The sequence below is a fragment of the Podospora anserina genome, chromosome 1, assembly GCF_000226545.1.
Source record: "Podospora anserina S mat+ genomic DNA chromosome 1, supercontig 4".
NCBI classification, from domain to species: Eukaryota; Fungi; Ascomycota; class Sordariomycetes; order Sordariales; family Podosporaceae; genus Podospora; species Podospora anserina.
This window is the reverse complement of record NW_001914853.1, coordinates 241,150-262,195: the sequence shown is the minus strand read 5'-3', so window position 1 is coordinate 262,195 and position 21,046 is coordinate 241,150. Positions and strand designations below refer to the sequence as shown.

At 54.8% G+C, this 21,046-nt stretch overlaps 6 protein-coding genes across 6 annotated transcripts; 2 read left to right on the top strand and 4 right to left on the bottom strand.

The window, feature by feature from the left end:
- Nucleotides 1-941: 941 nt before the first annotated feature.
- Nucleotides 942-2,654, bottom strand: PODANS_1_14970 (uncharacterized protein; the record flags this gene model as incomplete). Its single annotated transcript, XM_001906898.1, has 1 exon — nt 942-2,654. One exon carries the CDS (start codon nt 2,652-2,654, stop codon nt 942-944), a length of 1,713 nt encoding a protein of 570 aa, XP_001906933.1.
- Nucleotides 2,655-8,240: 5,586 nt separating this feature from the next.
- PODANS_1_14960 (uncharacterized protein) lies at nt 8,241-10,172 on the bottom strand (the record flags this gene model as incomplete). The annotated part of the gene is made up of 5 exons (XM_001906897.1): nt 8,241-8,578; nt 8,692-8,975; nt 9,061-9,213; nt 9,261-9,989; nt 10,102-10,172. Coding segments are annotated over 5 exons (1,575 nt in total), but the record flags the coding sequence as incomplete, so codon positions are not given.
- A 1,147-nt stretch (nt 10,173-11,319) lies between these two features.
- Nucleotides 11,320-13,737, bottom strand: PODANS_1_14950 (uncharacterized protein; the record flags this gene model as incomplete). The annotated part of the gene is made up of 1 exon (XM_001906896.1): nt 11,320-13,737. The coding sequence occupies one exon, from the start codon at nt 13,735-13,737 to the stop codon at nt 11,320-11,322; it is 2,418 nt and encodes an 805-aa protein (XP_001906931.1).
- Nucleotides 13,738-15,149: 1,412 nt separating this feature from the next.
- Nucleotides 15,150-16,522, top strand: PODANS_1_14940 (uncharacterized protein; the record flags this gene model as incomplete). Its single annotated transcript, XM_001906895.1, has 2 exons — nt 15,150-15,485; nt 15,551-16,522. 2 exons carry the CDS (start codon nt 15,150-15,152, stop codon nt 16,520-16,522), a joined length of 1,308 nt encoding a protein of 435 aa, XP_001906930.1.
- A 544-nt stretch (nt 16,523-17,066) lies between these two features.
- PODANS_1_14930 (uncharacterized protein) lies at nt 17,067-18,398 on the bottom strand (the record flags this gene model as incomplete). Its single annotated transcript, XM_001906894.1, has 2 exons — nt 17,067-17,816; nt 17,877-18,398. The coding sequence occupies 2 exons, from the start codon at nt 18,396-18,398 to the stop codon at nt 17,067-17,069; spliced, it is 1,272 nt and encodes a 423-aa protein (XP_001906929.1).
- An 820-nt stretch (nt 18,399-19,218) lies between these two features.
- Nucleotides 19,219-20,967, top strand: PODANS_1_14920 (uncharacterized protein; the record flags this gene model as incomplete). The annotated part of the gene is made up of 1 exon (XM_001906893.1): nt 19,219-20,967. One exon carries the CDS (start codon nt 19,219-19,221, stop codon nt 20,965-20,967), a length of 1,749 nt encoding a protein of 582 aa, XP_001906928.1.
- Nucleotides 20,968-21,046: the final 79 nt, after the last annotated feature.

The following is a 21,046-nucleotide window of genomic DNA, read 5'->3' as shown; positions in this document are numbered from 1 at the left end:
TAGAAGGGCTTTGGTTTTCATTGCTCATATGGAAATGTGTTTTGTTTTTCAGTATTATGAGACTTTTTTGTTGATTTCCGCCCAGCATGTAGTAGTTGCATCGGTCGATCGTTGTGGTAGACACCCACCCCCAAACCTCCCACCTCCTATACCCGATTCCTAACCTCCCCCATTGCCCTCGCTTTAACAGAAATTCTGGAAAGACAAATCCCGCTTCCCACCCAGGTGTGTAAAAGCCACATCAACTTTACCAGAACTCCCTCCAAAAAAAAAGAAAACCCTTCAACAAAATGCGTGTCACCAGAATATGCTTCGCTTGTTTGGTGTAATGATGAACCGATGCTATACGCCACTGGCCATGATTACTCCCACCCAACCTTTCCTCCCTGACCCCTTTACGCCGCCGCTTTGACAGTATGGTGGTGTTGTAATGCGTGAAACCAAGAGCCGATTGTGCCGTGAGGACAAATCGCCCCAAAGGAGGGCCGGAAAAAGCCAAAAGCACTCTCCCAATGCGTCTGGTATAATGATGATATCACTCTCTAAAAAAAAAAAAAAAAAAAAAAAAAAAAACTCCCTTGTGCCCGTCGAAATGAACAAAAATAAACAAATAAACACATAAAAGAGTACCGAAAAATGCAACAAGCGCTGTATGGTGATAATCAGGCCAGCGGGGGGAATGGAAGAATGGAGAAAAAAATTCGAGAGACGCCGTCGAAACCTCGCTTTCCTCCCAACAACAATTGCAAAGACACCAATTTGATGCAATCAGCAACAAGTCAAGCCGCTTTCCACCCAACACCGAGGCCATGCCACGCAATGCCACGGACCAAGACACTTGGAAAGAGCAGAAGGCCCAGTCGCTGTGGTAACATGCGAGATGATAAACCGAAATAGCAAGTGAAACATCATGTTCTATTGACGGCATGATCAGGAGGCACTCATCTACCCATCATGTGGCTGGGATAGGTCGCGCTCGAGCCCATCATGTACCCGTTGTTGCCGTTGGCGCCCACCATGTGTGCGCTGTTGCCGTTGCCGTACATGAGGTTGTTGTTCCACTGATCATAAACATCTGTGGAGGGACTCGAGTAGGTCGGAGACGAGTACGGGTTGGAAAGCCCGGGCGAGCTCGAGAACCCGGCTCTGTTCAGGCCCAAACCTGGAGGAGGCTGTGCCGGGAGACCTGGGGGCGGCCCGCTGGCTGTGGTGAAGCCGTTGGCTCCGACGTGTCCCCCGTTCGGCCCATTCAGTGCTCCTTGACCGCTTTGGCCGGGCACTTGACCTGTGCGAACACCAAGCGGGTTCTTGGAGAAGCTCAGACGGATTCCTCCCTTGACACTGTTGTGGAGCTGGAAACCGTACAGCTCATTGAGCGCCTTTGTGGCAAAGGTGATGTTCTCAAACTCTACAAAGCACATGGGTCCGTTCTGCTTGGTGCGGAAACAAAGCCGTTTGTAACCCCGCTGTTTCGAGAACAGCTGTTTGAGCTCCTCTTCGGACGTATCGACCGGGAGATTGCCAACATAGAGGGTATTGCAGGGCGGGTTTTGATCGGCTGGGTTAGCGGGCGGCATGTGTGTCCTGTATTGTTGGGGTAAGGGAAATCCGCCGACCGAGGTCATCATGCTTGGCGACATGGTGGCGAAGCCCTGGTGATTACCATACTGACCGATCGGTTGGACAGACTGCGTGTTGATGTTCAGAGACATATTTGCCATGCGCGACGTGATAGGGATGTGCGGAGCAGTCTGTCGGCGTTGCAGGCCGCTCTCGGCAAACAGGTGGGTTTTCCCGAGAAGTTGCGCCGTGTCCTCATCGTCATTCGTGGCGTCAATCATCGACTTGCCCAGCATGCCGTTGCGCTCGTTCGGGTGCGTTCCGATGGGCGACTGAGGACCAAAGACGTCAAAACGGCCGTCTGCCGTTCGAAAGTCACCAGCGTATGCGCCATTTCCCACCGCTGTCTTCTCAATAGTGTGGAAGTGACTATTGAATCGCGACTGCTGGCGCGACGACGGCGCAGTCGGGGGGCCGCCAGAGACCGTTGCGGGTGTGCCAACCGGGAGGGTCGCGTCGCTCGGGTATCGCTTGCCCATGGACGAGGGGCTCGTCGGGCCAATGATCTCGACAATGATGTCGGCGTCGTTGGAGTGATTGGACTTGCCGTCAAGATTGTTCTTGACCTCGAGCGCGCCGGCGGGGCTCTTGAACTTCAAGTGAGCAGCGCGAAAGCCCTTGTCGTCGGGAAGGAACTCGATGCTGGCGAGGTCCTTGGAGAACACGAGCATGGCGCGCAACAACTTCTCGTCCGTGTCGTTGGGGAGGTTCCGGATGACGGCGGCGGAGAGGGTGGGCGGGGTGGTAGAGAACGGAGTGCCGAGGGGGGTGGTCGCGTGGCCATTGCCGTTGGCGTCAAAAGAGTCGGCCTTTGGCAGGGCAGGCGGGTAGGTACCCAAGCCGCTGCCTATCGCCGGAGTCCGATGCTGCGCAGGGAGAAAGCTCGAGGCGGCCATTGCATAATTTGCAGAAGCGGCTGTTGTTGCGAGATAGGACTTGACACCGTTGCCGTTGCTTGTCAAAGAAGCAAATGATTGAGGAGTGGGAGCCGGTCCGTTGGAGGATGCACCGACCGAATTCTGATCCCCAGGCATGCCTCGCGATGCATGCAACGTCGCGTTATCCAACAGCGGCCAGGGCGACGATCGCGACGATCGAGTGCGAGTGTGAGTGCGTGTGCGCTGTTGGGAAGAACGGGTGGAGATGGGCGACGGGATTGACCAGCGACAGCTGTGCTAGTGGAGCAGTTAGCTGTCAGGTACGGATGGCGATGTGGTCGGGCCTGGCCTGGTCGGGTCGGGGTGTCCGGTGTGGTGGATGGTGGATGGTTGGGATGGATAGGGCGGGCGAGTCGCGGGCCGGTGCGAATTGGTTTGAACCGACTCGCTGGCAGCCTGTCGGAACTGGGCGCGCGCAGATGGAACAGGGAGACGCGACGACAACCTGAAAGACGCGGGCGAAGAGAAAAAAATGATTAAAGATTGGTGATGTGATGACGAGGGTGGAGGGGCGCGCAATATGACAGCCCGTGGAGGAGTGGTGCAGCACAGCCAGGTACAGCAGCGCAAACGAGGACAACGACGTTTGGGGAAAAAAAAAAAGTTGGGGGTTGGAGAAAGATTGGGTGGGTGGGAAGGGGGCAGCTTTGTGTGCTGTGCAGGATTGAGCTGTTGCAAAAGCGGGATTTGGGACGGGACTGTGCTCAGTGCTCAGCCGAGTGAGCGAACGGCTGGTGGCTTTCAATCAAATGATGGGATGCTGGGGGGAGGGGGGGGTTCCAGTTTCCACAGGTACCGTTGGGTCGAGGCACGGTACTGTCGCAATGTACCCAGCCCAGTGCCGCAGAAGAAAAAAAGAGGAGCCTGTGCCCTGGCTGCTGATAGGCACGAGCGAGGCGTCGCGCTTGTTGGTCCTGGTCAGCCAAGAAACAAGATTGCAGCACGTCTTTCAATCCTGACATGGAGCCCAGGGAGCCAGGGAGCTTGGGCAAGACTCTGTCCTGTGCGCGCATCGATTATCAACGATAAGAAGGAAGGAACGGTTGCAGACGGCGCAAGGTGAAGAAGAGGAAACGGTGCACTGTCAACGGTGAGCCACAGGAAAACTTACATCTGAGACCTCCGCCCGAGAGAGGGCAACCATGGTCCTATCTTTGTAAGGTTTGTCCCTTGGACACGGTAAGTTTGGCAGAATCTGACCTGGCTGGCTCGTATGATGTTAACATCTACGAAAAGCTTTTGCCATAAGAACAGGCAGCCCATGAGTCTCTGAAGATCATGCCGTGCACCCACTTAGCGTTCAGGCAGCACGAGGGCCTTGTGACGCCCACGACACTACACACGATCATGCCGGACTATTCCAGAAGCCGCAGACCCCGCTGGCCACAGATTTATTCACATGTACATGCCTGGCTGGCTTCTTGAGCCTAGTCTCGTGAATGCCCTCGAGTGCGTGCCTTTGACATTTGCAATCTCAGCAACCAGCCTGGAGAGACTTTTCTTTGAATAGACGCAACCATCCAACAGCGTGAGAAGCCAAAAGCACAAAGAAAGAGGCGACACCAACCTCGGCGCTGAACCTTGTTTGTTGCCCACAAGTCTTCAAGCCTCGTGGACCTCGGGAAAACCGAGAAGAATTCAAAGTCGGTAGGTTGGACTCGCATCAAAGATGGTGGGTTCGATGAGAGTAAATATGAAGACCGGTGTAAGATGGCCGAGAGGGGTCAATAGTAGTGGGGGTTCACGGCTGAATCCGACCGGCCTCAGTCCTGGCAAGGCTTGAGAGGCCTAGCTCTGAATGGTGCGTATATGGACTTCCATATGTAGTGACCCCCATCGCCTGGCACCCTTTGCCATGCTTCCAAATCCCGCAGTCATGGCCATGGGCATTGCGCATGCACCGAGAGGGCATAGAGTGATTGATGCCAAGGCGCCCAAGAGGGCTGAATGTCGCCCGAAATCTACTGAACACAACACACTAGAATCGCATGAATGGAAGCTTCCATGTCGTCGGAGCTGCAAGACATCTCCTTCCATCCATGCCCGTGCGAGTGATGGTCAATCTTGAAGGGATGACGGGAGAGGTGGAGAACTGACAAAAAAGGCGAAACAAGTGGACCATCTCCACACCGGAGATTCTGACCGTTTTCGGCCCAAGGGTTATGTTTGGAGGACCCACAGCAAGCGGGACTAGGTGGAACGTGCCCAGGCCAGAAACAGCCCGAGTCGCGTCCCACCCAAACATCTTTTGCTTCTGGCGAGGATAAGGTAAGTTGAGTGTCTCAGTACATGAGATCACGGTCAACATTCCTGAAAGCTGACCTCCCGGATTCTCGGCACCCGACAATGTAAAACTCTTAACTCGTCTTCTACACCTGCCGGCCGTACGTGCGGGAACCGGAATGAACAGGGTCGCATCGAATGAAACCAGATGATTCCACACTTCTCAAGGGTTAAAGAAGGACGCCATCACACACGACTGACATCCACCTGGACCTCCTCGGTGCCTGCTGGCTGAATGCGAAGATGCACGACGATGCTGGGGCCCATTCCCGAGCCGGCATGGTAAGCAGGGAAGCACTGCATCACGCCGAGGGCAGTGATCAAGATACGCCCAATGGCGTTCGGCCTGCGCTTTGCTCTGCAGATGCACATGTTTCTTCGAGATAGCCTTCTTCGAATCGAGCGACGCCAAGCGGCCGCTTCCCACTTCAGTCACTCCGGTGGCATTGAGGAGCAACTTCAGACGACCAACAGGTCAAGGGCAAACAGGCTGATATCACTGTGCACGATCGTCGTCGAGGCGCGTCGACGGTGCAAGCTGCCGAGCGACACGTAGAAGTATGCTTACAACCTTCAGCCTCACACCATGACTTATATAGGCCCATATCAATACACGGTCATTTTCGGCGGCAACCAAGATCTCTCACATAGCTGGACATCGCGTCACCCAGGACTCTCGCCTCGTCACCAATCGCGGGGCCCCAACTTTATCCCCGCGACTTTTGTCACACCAGACGGAAAGAGATTCATGCTGACTGAGGCTCGTGGATGGAGGATGAACCGCACGGAATCCTGTCCGAGACGGCTGGGCTGCCTTACACCCTTATTTACCACCTTGTCCGCTGCGGGGTTGAGATGGCTCCCAACGTGGCAGAACCCAATATTTCGGCGGCCTTGCTCATCGAGATGGGCTTGATGGTCACGCGCAAGCAATGTCTCAAGGCCCAGCGAAAACTGGCTTCCTGATCCAGTCGCAATCCCGCCGCAAAGCGAGGGTTTCTCACACCACCCCAAGATGGTGGGGTGGAGGAGGACGGGCTGCGTAGGTCCAGGGCTCCAGTGTCCCTCGGAGAGTAGGTGATGGTGTGGTAGTGGTGGCTTGCTTCGGTCCCCTCTTCTCCCCTTCCCCTCCGCCTGCATCGTGCCCCCATTGTCAGACCTACAAGTACAATCTGGCTACGGTACCTAAGTGGCTCCGGCTTCTTTCCAGCATGCATACCCGTCAAAATCGCGGGATTCGAAGATCCCTGAACCAGGAGCAGGAGGAATGCCACACCACCGACCGCAGGCTAGCCTATTTCTTTTTTTTTTTTTAAAAAGTCCAGAAGCTGGTGAGACCTGGGGTACTCGCTCCAGTCAGAGTCTTGCTGACCGGTAGGCTTACCAAGGCAAGTATCACACCACGTTTTCGATGCCACTGTTTGGGGTTTGATCTTCATGTTCAACAACTAGGTTCATTTAATTTAGCAACGAAACTCCAGAGAAAAAAAAAGACCCGCGAACAGTGCGACTGACGTGACGAGCACCGGGGCCCCGGGTACGGCTCCCAACGGAACTAGCTGATGAGAACGTGGATGGGGGAGCATCTTGTCACATAAAGGTCAAGATATCACAAGGCCAGAAATCGATCTGTTTTGGGACCTTGTCGTCGTGATCCAAACCCCTGCCTCGGAGCCTAGTTCTATCGCAAGCGCGGGGAGGCGAGGGACGATCGAGAAAGGGGGGAACCGAGTGGGGCAGCAAGGGGTCGGGCTTGCCGGCAAGGGGGCAACGTTCTTTTGCAAACGTTCCTGTCATCGCCCAAAACGCATTGACCACGGAGCCGAGACAAGCTTCTTGCAGATCTGTTGGCGCGAACACCGTCTTTCGGCTTTTTTCCTTTTTTTCTTTTTTCTTTTTCTTGCAAGGTCAGGGCAAGGGGTGTTATCACCGTTTTGTGATCCGTTTTATTACAGTTGACCGGTTTGGGAGAGTTTATCGTTTCCTATTTTCGCCATTTCATTTAACCCGAGGACGGCACCTCTCTCTCTCTGTAAGGTGGGCTGAAGGGAAATTCCTGCCCAACCAATTTCAAGGAGGAGGGAAATTCCCACCCAACGAAAATGCAGTGATCATCCCGCGTGGAGAAGGTCCAGTTTATTGGAGAGATCCCGCTCACGTCAATGACCTGCGTGGGTTGCGGGTCACATGTTCTGGGGACCCGGACGTGGGAGGCGGGCTCTTATCTGTGGTTTTTGGTTCCTGATGGAAAAGGAAGTGAGAGGCTCGGACTAGTGTTAAAATGAGGAGTACTGCCCGGTGCTAAGGGTCATCGGTTTGGGCGAGTATTGGATCAAGGGGGTTTTTATAGGTTTGGGAGATGAGCGTGTTGACGTTTACACTTGCGTGGTATAAACTTGTAGCAAAGGTGGGCGTGGGCGTTGATTGGCTGACAGTGTAAAAGTTCATCACTTTGATGACGAGGACTGACTTGCCACTGAGGTGGAAGTTTGCGGGACAACATATCCAGTGGCTTCAGGGTCTCGAGCCATTCATCACATGCCTTTGAGTCTGCAATATTCAGAGCCACGCGGTGGACGAAACGGCAGGCAGTGCTCAGCAATCGAGGCAGCTGTCACACACTTGGCATGCCTCCTGATTCGCATGCAACGCTAACAAACAGATTTGGCCCAGGTGTTCCGAAGGCAATATCAGACCATCATTTGAGCCGTGTCCGAATTCAAATTTGTTGATTCTCCCTCGAGTTCGAAACAGAAAAGAAAACACGTCTTCAGTTAACGTATCAACCAACCCTACATCAAGATCTTATGAACAAATATATGACCACAAACACCTACTGCCCCATCCCATCAAAAGTCATCCCCCCCTGCGTCCAAGCCATAGTCATCGTACCCCAAAGATCACCACTCACCTGCGGCATCGTCTGCTGTTGCTGCGGTATCCCCCCCGTCATCGTCGTCGTTGTCGTCGTCCCTCCCCCCCCCATAGGTCCAACATTCGGACCCTGAAACCCACCGCCTCCCAGTCCCGCAGTATCAGCAAACGTCTCGTCCCAATAAGCATAATACCCCTCCATACTCCCATCCATCATAGGACAACCCCCAATACTACCATCATGTCCTCCTCCTCCTCCTCCTCCTCCGCCCGCTACCTGGCCGCCTCCTCCACGGCCCAACCCCAACCCCAACCCCTCCACAACCCGCCCAATCAACCCCGTCTGCCTCTCCTGCTCCTCCCTCTGCTCCCGCTCCACCCTCTGAACCCGTCTATCAAACTTCTTCTTCACCACCCCCAGCACAATCCTGCTAGCACTCAAAACATCCATAGACGTACCCTTCCCCTTTCCCCCCTCTTCCCCGGCGGCATCACCACACATCTTTCCCAAAAACTCCCCCATCCCTATCCTCTCTCGCGCCACTTGTCGTCCCAATCGGGACAGATGGCCATGGGGAAACACATCCTGAAGCCGAGGATGATGACGAGGATGAAGGAGCCCCATTCTTGTCCCATGAAGGCGTTTATTTCCTGGGCGGGGAGGGACAAAAAGTAGGAGTAGAACTCGCGGAGGGTGGGGATCAGAGAGGAGAGCTTGGAGGCGTCGGCGCGGAAGGTTGTTTGGGAGGGGTCGAGGAGGGGGGTTAGTTTTGCGGAGGGGAGCTTGAAGAGGGGGGCGCCGGAGAGGAAGAGGGGGGTGAAGAGGAGGAGGATGCGGAGGGATGCTGGGGCGGGGTTAGCATCTGGGCGGCATGGGGAAGGGGGTGGACAGCGGTGAGGGATAGGGTTGGGTGGTGTACCCGGCGAGCCAGAGGTTGGGTGAGTTTTGTATCGGGGAAGCACTAATACGACTCACGAGTGTTTTTAAGCTCGCGGCTCATGCACGCCTCCCACTCTTTGAGTTGCGTCTCCATTCCTCGTATCATGAGGTTGATTTGGTATTCACTTTGTTGGGAATGCGCGCCACCCCTCTGAGTCCGGCGGAGATCGTTGGTTTCCTCCACCAGCCGCTGAAGTCTGACCTGCCAGACCAGAACCTGGTCGCCTTTGAGGGGGCTGTGGCGGGAGAGCATTTCGCAGCAGTGGGCGGTGTAGGTGTTGTAGGCTAGAGTTGGGGTGCGGCCCCACGTGGCGGCGAATCTGGTGACCGTGTCAGATTCCTGCCAACGAGAAGGTTCAGGGCAGGAAAACCTACGACGAAGCGAGATAATAACAAGCCGCATACGTCCTTATCTCCTCCAACCTCGCCTCGGTGGGCGGGACATCAACCCGGTCCGTCCCCGGGTCTTCGTTGAGTTCCAGATCAAAGACAATGTCCACCGCCATACGTATATACTGGTACGCCTGCTTGTTCTTTGGCCGCAAATGAAACGGATACCTGTCCCATGTCAGCGCTCCCACCAACCGTCCTCACGAAAGACTAACCAAGCAATGTAAACCACCAACCCCTGCAACAGCTCCAAACTCCTCTCCCCCCCAGCCACAAACTTCAAGCCCAAAATCTTCCTAAACTCCTCATCATACAAACTGTGCCCCTGCAGCGTCCGACTCCCGCTCGCCGCCGCCAGCACAGCAAGCAAAACGAACGGTCTCTCCTTCGCCAAACTCGCCACCGTGTCCCGCTCAGGATCAATAACCAAACAGTGAAAGTGATTCAACATCACCCCCGTAAACGTCTGCAGTAACTTGCCCGCCGAATCAACGTTGAACTGCGGCTGCAGCCCCAAGCTAGCCACCATTCTGCTCTTCTGCTTGGATCTCGTGCCAGTGGTAGCAGCGGTGGTGGTGCTGCTTGGCGGGGTGGACAATGCCGAAGCCCCTATCGGAAGGGAGGAGGCATGGGAGGAGATGACCGAGCCGCAGGTTGGAGGCCTGCTCGGTGTTGAGCACAATCCAGTGTTGGCGTTCTTGTCGTAGTCGTAGTCAGTAGATGGGTTCATCTTCTTGGTCTTCTTCGCCATGAGGAGAGGTGGGGAACCAAGTTGTTGAGTGTGGACTCGTGGGCCAGGCGGAGGACCTCGAAGCTGTCGGTTACGTCGTCGTCGGCAGGGCATTGGGGATGTCGATTGTGAAGGTTTTGGAGGGGCCGGGTGGTGGTGGGAGGGGGAAGGGGGCCCTGCTGTGGCTGTGGTTGGGTCGGTGGAGGATTGGGATCTTTATGTGAGCGAGAAAAAAAAGGTGATGTCAACAGATGAATAACTTGGAAATATCCGGTAGGGAACTTTTACTTGTCGGGTATGACCTGGTATAAAAAAGAATATCATACCTTTTCGACTGTTTCGGCCGTCGAGTTCGAGGTCCAGTTTTGAAGATGCACTCTCTTTTGGAATCCAGGCATCTAACACACACAAGAACAACTGTTAATCATCTATATTGCAAACAAGAACAAGTGATTTCCTGATCAAAGACACATACACATATCTCACAATGTGTGTGTACGGTCTGGGGGGGGGGGAGACAAATATGACAACTCAACCCTTTATACACCCCTTCCCCTCCCCCTACCCGACAAGAAAAAGAAAAGAAAAAAAAACCTACCTCTTACATATCCCCAACTGATTACTGGCCATGCACTTAACCTTGGCCGACCGACATGCCTCACAAGCATTCGTTACCCGAGGCCGAGCACTCGCGGGGATGTTCTGCTCTCCGGCTGTCTCCATTTTCTTTGCTGCAGGGCACCGGATCAACGAAAAAAAAAAAGGGGGCGGCCACCGGTCAAATGAGAAAAGAGGATGAAGAGGACAAGCGTGACCCAAACTCAAGAACGGTTCCTCTTTCTAATCCAACCTCCAATAGCAAATCCTCCGAGTGCTCCACGGCAAGTTTCCAAGTGAGCGCGTTTCTCACCGTAGCACCGCGTCCCAAGCTGCTAATACAGTTGTGAACCTCGGGCGTTGCGTGTCTGTTCACTTCGTCCGAAATCACTCGGCAGTTAGAAGGGACGGGCCGGCAGCATAGGTCGGAAAAGGGGTGTCACGGAGCGGATCCGAGCGGTGGGGTCCGGAGGTGGTTGTCAGACTCGGTCTTGGCCTCCGAGTGAGTTCGGAGGTTAAGAAATCAGACGGTCAAAATAGTTTGTGGGTTTGTGGAGGTGTGGTGGAGGTGTGGTGGAAATGTCCCTCCATCCCCGCTCACCCGCTTGATCCAAAAATGGAAAGAGCCTGTCCCCCTGCAGGTGGTTGCTTGGCAGCTTTCGATCTGTGCCTTCCAGAATCAACAAGCAAGAAACGAACAATGTGGGGACATCAAATACAGCATTATTATGAGGCCGAAGCACAAGTTATTGTACATATGACTCCTTTCCCTTTTTTTCATACCACCGTCACAAAGGGGTATTATCAAGCATATAAAACCCGCCCACCCATACATGACCACCCAACCCAAGTAGCAACCTGCGCCGCCAAAATACCTCCTGCCAGTCCACACCGTCTGTCAACACCTCGTTAAACATTAAATCCATCACAAATACAACCAAACATCGTTATGCCTCGGAGATTCTCACCACCTCACAGAGCGCTCGCAGTAAGAGTACATCCACCGCGCCCGACTCATCATGCACCTCCCTCTCCCTGATAAGAAGCGTGTTGGCATCTCCGCCACTCTCAACTCCTTGCAAGTCACCCGCCTCGGTCTTCTTCAGTGTCGAAACAAGCAACGCAATACATTTGGCCAGCCCAGCGTGTAATTCTCGCATTCCGGAGGCCACGGCATTGTTGCCATTGCTGTTGCTGTTGTCGTTGCCCTCCAACCCAGAAGCAGTGCTGCCTCTCGATTTGAGCGAGCCTCTTCCATGACTATCCCGGCTCAGAAATCTGTGCGATCTGCTGCGTCGGTGATGCGGACCGCTGCTAGGTGTTGTTGGTCTGTTGTTATGGGCGTTATCATCCTGCATGCCGAGGACACTGGCTGCCTTCTTGGGCACTCTGGTTTTGCTATTTGGGTCGTCAGAAGACGAGCCAGAAGGACGATGGCCCGCTGATCCTGGCGCTTGTTGGCGTAGTGATGACACTGGAGGTGGGGGGCATAACGTGCTAATGTAGTTGTAGGCCAGTACGTGTGCGTAGAGAGCATCACAGAGGTAGTCGGATCCGAAAGGGAAAATAGCCCTGATGGGCCTCCATGAAGCCTCTGTAGTCTTCCTGGGAGACCGAACTTGTCCAAGAGCATCGACATCCTCCGAGCCTCCAGAGAGCAACTGGGTTTGCTGGCGTCCGTGTTGTTGATGTTTAGTAAGCTTATGACTTTGTCCGAACCAATTCAGCTTCCACTTCCTTGATGGCCGCGGCTTCAGGCTGTTGTCCCCGGAGGAAAACAATGACTGATCGTCGCTCATGAAGTCGCAATCTGGCATTCCTCCATGACGAAGTTTTCTCGAATATGTCCGGATATTATCGACTGTCAGACTGGAGGTAGTGAGCATCGTTTCTGGGAAACAAGAGACCGAAACCCGCAGGACCTCGAGTACGTCGGGTGGCAGAGGAATGCCGGGCGTTGTGTATGACGCCGTCGAATGCGTGGTGCGTTGGATCTCCTGGATATTGGTAGCTGGGCCACCAGAGGTCCTTCCGTTGAGAGAATGCGTGTGTGGCTTGGTCTGAACTGGCTGATCATAGACACCTGTCGCGCGTATTTCCTCGTCGTCATCCAAAAAGACATTTTCACTGAGATTGTCAGGAAAGAAAGCGCCGTTTGACCGGCGAGCGTGCACGTGGCCATTGCCATCTCGACCTCTTGAAGGCGGACGTGAACTCTCCCCATATCTCTCACCATTTCGAGGCCCAAGCACTTGCATGCTAGCAGAAGGTGCCAACTGCCCCACCGACGTCCTCCGGAGAATTTCATGATTGCTCGGCGCCACTGAACTACCCGACATTGTGCGAACGTGGCCCCTATTAAGTGACGACTTTCGTTTGGGGATGGCAGTAGGCGGAATGTTGACTAACCGTGGCCTCTCTCGAACCAACTGACTGATTTGACTGCTGGGCGTGCAAGGTCGCTCGTAAGAGTTGGGGCTGTTCGGACGAAGGTGATAGGCAATAGCTTCGGTTTGTCTTTTCATCCCGTCGTTGTAGGAAAACGAGTTGATATCGCTACTGTGTCCGCCAGTAAGACTCTGGACATCTTGGGACGGCCCCTGGATTCTCGAGCTGATGGTGGCGTCACCCTCCCCGTCCGCATCGAACCAAGTTCCATGATGGTTCTGGGCCATCGCTGGTGAAGAAGGTGGCGTGGAGGGGGAAGATTGCGAGTGGGCTTTCTGTGAGAATGACGAAGAGCGTCGACCGGATACTGAGGTAGCTGCTGTGGTGACTGAATGCCCTCGCACCCGAATGGAGGGCGGCGGGTCCATGCCGCTGGATGCCATGCTCAAGGAGTCGGTAGACTCGCTTTTGCCCCCTGCGTCCTCCTCATCGCCGTGTTCATCTTCGCTGGATGTTGCAAAAGCGGCAGACGGGCAGCCAGCAGTCATGGACTTTGTCCTAAACACAACTTCAGAGGTCTCGAGGTCCCGCACGAGCATCTCGGGTAAGTTGCAGTCGGCCAGGGGTTCATTATGGATGTGGTCCATCTCGTTGGTACTGGCTGAAGAACAGATCGACTCTGCATTGGACGTGGTGGACGAATCCATGGGATCGGTGGGTGTCTGCGTCTGCAAAGTTGGGGAGAGAGTCAAGGGGAAAAGTATTTTCATGCTCGAGACTGATCGCCGTGGGGGAGTCCCCTGTGCAGACGATCCGAGACTGGAGCTCCTCGTGTGCGTGCTCGTGTGCGTGCTCCTGCTTCTTGCCCTGCTTCGTGCCCTGCCCTTGGTAACGCTTGCCTGGTACGGAGCGTGCTCGTGCGCTATGAAGCTGCGGGAGGCAGGAACCAGTGTAACCGCCAATTCGGGGTCCGACATGGAAGTCGCAGGGGAGCCAAGCGGTGGTCGGCGATGGGAGTAGGAGAGGCGAGAGCTACGTGGTCCTGGCCCTGGACCACGTCTCGTATAAGTCTTGATGGGCACTCATCATGAGGTGGTCGATACAATGCAACCGTGCCTGCCGTCGGGAAGCACCTTTTGCACCACACACCACACACGACGTGGAAAAGAAAGCAAGATTCCAGATTGAGACAGGTCACAATGGAGATATGACGACGAGACTCGGAGACCGGACTGTGGGTTCATGCTGCCCATCTGTCGGCTTCCCGAACAGGTTCAGTTGCCAGCTGAGATACGGCCTTGCGTCTATCTGATGCAGGGGGCGCCAGTCCATGAATTGCTTCAGATCAAAACATGCAGCGCTTCTCTTCCGTCATTGGCGCTGTCTGTCGGGTGACTGGTGGCAGATAGATGGCTGGTGCTATCTCCCGTCAGTGGCCATGTCAGATGCATCCTCCAGAAAAGCAGGATGCTGCTGCAAGCCGACAACGAAGAGCTGCATGAGCCGTGGCTTACCTATGCCAAATCAGACTGGCGAAAGGGTGCATGAAGGCATAAAAAAGGCAACGATCACCGCGCAAAAAAAAAAAAAAAGAAGAAAAAAAAAAGAGACTCTGATCATAAAACCCTGATCTTTGAGTTGAGGGTGGCAAACAGACGAGACGAAATATACACATCCAAACCCATCATTCAGATGAACTAAACCCCCAGACTGAAAACCGCGATCCAGGGTTACAGCGCTTACCCCCGCACCCGTGAACCCCCCAGACGAACTTCCCTTGCGGCTGAGATCGACACGGAATCGACTGGGGATCCTGGGTGCCTGGGTCCCTGAGATCCCCCACAGAGGTCAGTGCGCCTTCGTGGCGCTAAATTCCCGAAGCTGCTGCTACGCTAAAAGGTAGCAGGCATGGGAAAAGCAAGCAAAAAAAAAAAAAAAAAGAATATGGGCAAAATTTCAACCTCACAGGGCGACGGATATCACACTGATCACCACCCCACACACGTCAATAGTGGCGTCCGATTTTCAAAAATATCTCCATCTTGCGGCCGGTTCACTGTTGCTTTCTTCTTTTCTGATTCCGTGGTCTGATCCGAGGCGAACCAAGGGCGTGATTGTCTCACGGCGATACACAAGTGGGTTCGTGCTACCAGCTGCACTCACCGGCCGGAATTTCAACTGACGGCTGCCCGTCATTTGGCGTCACTCGAGACCGCAAGAACTGGACGACGTTATTTCCCCTCGTGGTTGGCTCGTTGCGCAATTCTCTGAAACGGCTGCCCGGGTTCTGGTGTGGGACGGGAAGGAAAACGAGAAGCAGCTCACCGACACAACGAGGTCGACGCAAGGGGATAGACCTCTCTTGCTTCCACCAGAGAGAAAGGGGAAGATGCTGTCGGAAGAATTTGTGTCGGCCATCTGCGGCCCTCCGCTCTCATCCAACACTGCCATCTCCAAAGATATCGGCATCTACACTCATACTCTGAGCCCAGCTTATTCCATCAAGTCGACCTTCAAAAAGAGCTCAGTTCCAGTGAACTGTCTTGCTGTGAGCGAGACGCATGTGTTCGCTGCGCAGGAGGGCAAAGCTTACGTGCACGTCTACTCGAGGTTACGTGGAAACCAGGAGGCATTTGTTGCCTTTCCAGAAAGGATACGATGTGTAACCTTGTCCGGCGATGTTCTCATCATGGGCACAGCTGAAGGGCGTCTCATGTTATGGGAGGTGAGAACTTCCATGAACCCAGCCCACCGCCCCCTTCTCATTTGATACTGACCACTATCAAACAGACATGCACTGGCCGACTAGTGTCGACTCCTGCGCGCCACGTTCAGGCAGTTTCCTGCGTGGTTGCCACGCCCACGCACATTCTCACAGGCTCTGATGACTCCGATATCCATGTGTGGTCCATGTCCCAGCTTCTGGAGCTGGACTCAGCCGCCGAACCGGAACCGGAGAGGAGCCTTTCCAACCACAGGGCAGGCATCACGGCCCTGTCCGCAAACTCAAGTGTTAGTGCCAGCACAAACTTCTGCGTGTCAGCCAGCAAGGACAAGTCTTGCATCATTTGGAATTACCAAACAGGCGACGCCCTGCGGACCCTCATCTTTCCCAAGTTTCCTCTGTGCGTCTCCTTAGACCCCTCATCGCGGGCTGTTTGCGCGTCCTGCGAGGACGGCACACTTTTCGTCACAGAACTGTTCGGGGAGAAGCCTCTGCTCGGGCCGTCATCAGAAGAGGCATCGACCGTGGTACAAATCGAGTCACCTTTTGGGGCAACTCCACCAGAGCTCGGGCCGGCCTCTTGCTTGAGTATGAGTTATGACGGGACAGTCATTCTTACGGGCCATCCAAGAGGTCAGATCATGAGGTGGGACATCTCGGAAAAGAACAAGACGCCGGTAGAGTTGGCCAATGCCAACGCGGCCGTCACAAATGTTGTATTTGTTTCGCCATTCCCAACGGGCAAACCCACCAAGACAGTACATATCGTCAAGCCTTCGCAAGCAGAGCGGACATACACCCTTGCGGCCCAGCTTGACCCGTTAGCAACCCCCGAGTCCAGATTTGACTCGCTCTTGAACGCTACCGGGTTTCCGAAAAAAGCCCTGGAAAGCGCAATTGCCGCGTTCGAACAGCCAGACGTGGAATTCGCAGAGAAAGAGGAGGAGGAGCTTCAGAAGCACAATCAAGAGTTCTGGGAGATCATGAAGGACGAAAGGATAGTGCAAAAGGACGCTTTCAGGATAGGGCCCGTTTAGCTGACGGGCCAATCTAATGCATTTACTTGATGCTCTGACAGGTTGAGAGCCTCGATAGCCAGCCCGCGGGAGGCCAGCTAGCAGACGGGTGAAGCCGCCTTGGAAGGCCAGTTCTGCTCGACCGGGCTACGTTTCACAGTGGCCACAATGTTTTATACCGCTAAATTCGAGGTTGTTGGCTGCTGAAATATCGGCCTGGTGTCAATGGGTTAGCCAACGCTTTCTACTGCGGTCTCGATAAGCGCGCCCCTGTTAGCTTGCCTTGCAATTGTATCTTGTCACTACAGCTGAACTTGGCAGCCACTTTTCCCACACAGTGTCCCATAACACAGGGTACTTCTCTGCATGTTCCAATGTACCTCTTTCAAAAGCCATGCACACTTGCGCTTATTACCCTGGCGCCACAATCCTGCGTCCAAGAAGATAGGTGAAAGTCCAGTTTCTCGTCTGCAAACCTTATATCAACCCCGTGCTCACCTACCGTCCTCCATGGGTTTCGATGGTGTCTAAGATGATCACCATCACCAGCCAAAAGTCCCACCAATTACACATGCTGATCCGGCCTCCGCTCCAAACTTTCCTTCCACTTAACACGCACCTGGCCACCATGCCCGGCCTCACCTCTCTCCGCCGAATCCGCCCCGTCCTCTCCCGCCCTCGAATCCACAGCGGCAGTAGCAGGCCTGCACTCATCCCCCCTTCCCCTCCTTCTTCCATCTCCGCTCCCCACACTGTCAACACTTGTCGTCGACCCTAAGCCCCCTCTTTTCTCCCCCTGTTCCACATCCCCCTTTCCCAGTTTCGCAACCCGCCCATTAACCCTCACCCCTCCAGCTCGACTATTACTCACCGCCAGCAAGCCCGCTGACAATATCAACAACACCATCATCATCAGACTCCCCACCTGTGTCATATTCCCTGACAAGGCTGCCACCACCCATACTATCAATTTCGCCGTCGCTTCCAAGTACCCCTCGACGTTGGTCTTACTCCTCAACCAAGCATCAGACGTGACCGCCCCAAGATCAGACATCTTCCCCCTCAGCCTCACAGCAGTCTTATTATCATCACCAAAAGAAACAAGATACGTCGCTGCGCGGCGTGCATACTCGGACACCCGGCTGCGACTGCGATGGCGGGAGCCACTTTTGGATTGCTTAGGGGAACGGGAAGGGGAGGGATCTCTAGGTTGCTGGGAGGTCCGCCGTTTGATAATGCAGATGTTTAGCAGGCGGGAGGTCATGTAGCCCAGTATAGACATGAGGCACCACCCTTTTATCATCATCAGCTCTTGCTAAATCAGCAGGGAAAAAGAAAAGGGCGACTGACAATCTTTGAAGAGAACAACTACTACTATCGTCCCCATTGTCAAAAACAGCGTCGAGAGATATAACACGTGCGAAACCCACCCCAACCCTCCATCCACCCCCTCTTCCTCCTCCGACCAGGCAACCGCACTCCTCCCGCCGTTGCTCCGTCGCAAGAAATACCTTTTCCCCCTTGTTGTCTCCCTGACCCGCCCAATATCAAGCACCACTTCTTGTCCTGGCTTGGCGATCGACTGGATGTATTCTGCCGTGGCGGCGTTGTTGAGCTGGAGGGTCACCTCTCTGTCAGGGGAGGATTGATCTACTATTTTGGTTATGGCCGAAGCACCACCACTACCGCCTTTGCGGAACAAATCCCCGGCTGCCTGCTGGTAGTGAAGGCCGGGGGCGAGGAGGAAGGCGTCCGCCCAGGAGGCGCCGCCGGTGATGGCGGTGCGTTTGGCTATCGTTTGGAGGTCTGCGAGCGCCAAGAGGCCACCGGCGGAGAGGGAGATGCCTGGGAAGGGTTTGGGGTTCCAGGTGGGGATGAAGGGGGTTGTTGTTGACATTGTGAGAGGCGGTCAGGGGAAGGGTAGGATCATGGGTTTTAAAGAGAGGATGCAACATGGACCGGCCTTGAAGTTGTCGATAGATATAGAAAGTATGGCTGCTCTCCAGGAGCTGAGGGTCCTGGTCTACAGGACGGGAGAAAATGAAGAGGAGTGACTGAAGAGAGTGTCATCGTTCAAGACCTCGTTTCTGGCCATCGTGGGGCCGGAGTCAGCACTTAAATCAGTGATCATAAAGGGGCTGCAGAAGTAAAGGCTCGGTCTATAGGAATTGACCATGAGAGCCTCATTTGTCACATAAGCTCTCGGGAGCCCATCGCAGAGGGAAGTGTTTGGTGGGGTGGGGTTTCACATGGGCCTCTTGCTTGGGGAGGTTCTGGGCCAAGACCTGGGCCATTGCATGATGTCGATCTTGAATTCGTGCTAAGTAAGATCCGGCCTACAAATGCTGCTTCACATTGCGACCTGGGAAGGAGCGGCCCGTTGTTGGTGATGGACCAGGAAAGGGGGGGTCGTCTCTTCGATGGCCCAAGCTTCAGCTTCGACGCTCATGTGGGGTGGGGGTTTCGCCAAGCCGAACCAGGAACCCTTGGAGAAAAGTGGAGGCATCTCGAGCTACGAGCATCCATCGTCATTGACAAAAATCCCATCTTTGAGCTCGACCAACGTCCCGAAAGCCATACATACCTTTCCAGTGCTGGCGACGGCGCTTGGTATCTTTGCCAGCCAGCTATGTGCTAAACCAATGACACCATAACGGTAACCACACCATCCAGTCTACACCATCCCACATCCGAGCTCGAAAACGATATCGACAGCCATGTCTTCGCTTTCCACAGTCACGATGCGGTCCTCCCGCCTCATGCTGCGCCGGGCGGGGGTCCAGACGGTCCAGCGCAACTTCTTCCAGGCCGCCGTAGCTCGTCACAACCTCCGCGCCCGACCAGACGTCCCTTTTCTTTCCGTGCCCTCGAGCTCGACGTCGACACGGGTGACGAGAGTACGACACATGACGACGGAGCGGAGGGCTCAGCTCAGATATGAAATCCTGACGGGAATCAAATACGTCGGCTACATCTGGATCGCCGGCTTCGCAATCTTTGGTATCTCCTTCGCCTACTTTTGCGAGCGCAACGAAAGGGACTATCCCACAACAGAAGAATGGAGTTTCATGACCCGCTTCCGAATGCGTATGGCCAACATCGCCCTCTACGACCCTAAGCACGGCAATGCGGTGGATTGGATCCAAGTAGGACACTGGATCGACACAGTAATCAAGCGGTTACACGACCCAGAGTTCGAGGGAGCCGGCCTAAAGGACGCACCAGACGGCCCCAAGGGAACGAAGGACATCACGGCCAAATCTCAAGAGTGGAGAAGAGCCTACTTCGACGCAATGATGTTCTGGGCCAAAGCCGCCGAGCACATGGAAGGTTGGGTCTGGGACACAGCAAACGGGGGAACCTTCCCCCCGGGGACGATGATCGGTCCCTCCAACCCCTATCCAAAACCCGTCCCCCCTGGTTTCCGTAAAGCCCCCAGAGAAGAAGATTGCATCCTCCGTCACGAGAACCCAAACGAAATCTACCTGAAAATCCTCAACACGGTCGGCTTCACCGACCGCCAGAAGATTGACGCTGGCCTTGCTTATGGCTCCTGGCTAGAGTATAAAGGTATCGCCGGACCAGCAAGCATCATCTACGAAGACGCCCTCCACCTCGCCCTCAAACAAATCGAGAACACCACCCCCGCCCCCCCCCTCGACCCAAAAACAATGACCCTCAACGAGGAAGCCGGGTTGCCGTCTGAAAACCTCCTCAACACCCTCACCGCCTATGCCGATTTCCGCGCTCGTCAAGGCGACATCAACTTTGCCCTTCCCGTGTACATCTCCCTCCTCAAAGCCCGTCGCTCGCTCCCCCTCCCCTCAGATCTGGACTTGACCTCCCAGCTACGTAAAGTAAAACCCTCTTCTCAAAACAGGGGGTTTTGGTCGGGTGTCTACAACGCCTGTGCCAAAATCTTCACCCCCCCACCGTACCCAGAAGGACCGGGGGATGGGATCGCCCCCCCTATCCGCAACGCAGCCGAGAGGTGTCAGGAAGCTGCGTTGAGCCTGCACATTGGAGAGATCATGTATGCCACCAACCCTGGCGCGAGAGAGGAAGGACTATCCTGGACTAGAGAGGCGGTTGATGTCGCGGAGGAGCAGCTTCACAAGATTAACCCGAACTTGAGGGAGATGAAGCCTGTGAGGAGGGTGTGCAGGGACTGTCTTGTGACGGGGCTGGAGAACTGGGGGAAGATGGTGGCTAGGTTGCAGAGGGAGGAGCAGGCGAGGAGGGAGGAGCTGGAGCGGCAGCAACAGCGGATGGCGACGACCAAGGAGAATAACAGGGGGTGGTTTGGTGGGCTGTGGGGAGAGCGGCAGGCGCAGCGGGAGCAGGAGGTGACGGATCGGTGGTCGGCCGAGGAGAAGGTTATTGAGGAGAGGCAGAGGAGGGTGAAGGACTTTGTGGAGGATTTGAGGCAGCCGGATCGGGGGTGGTTGTCGTTTTTGAAGGCGTGAAGAGAGATTGTGTGCATCGGTGTGTATTTCCATTTTGGAAACGAGAATGGCTTTTGTTCGCTCGTTCACTCGCTCAAAT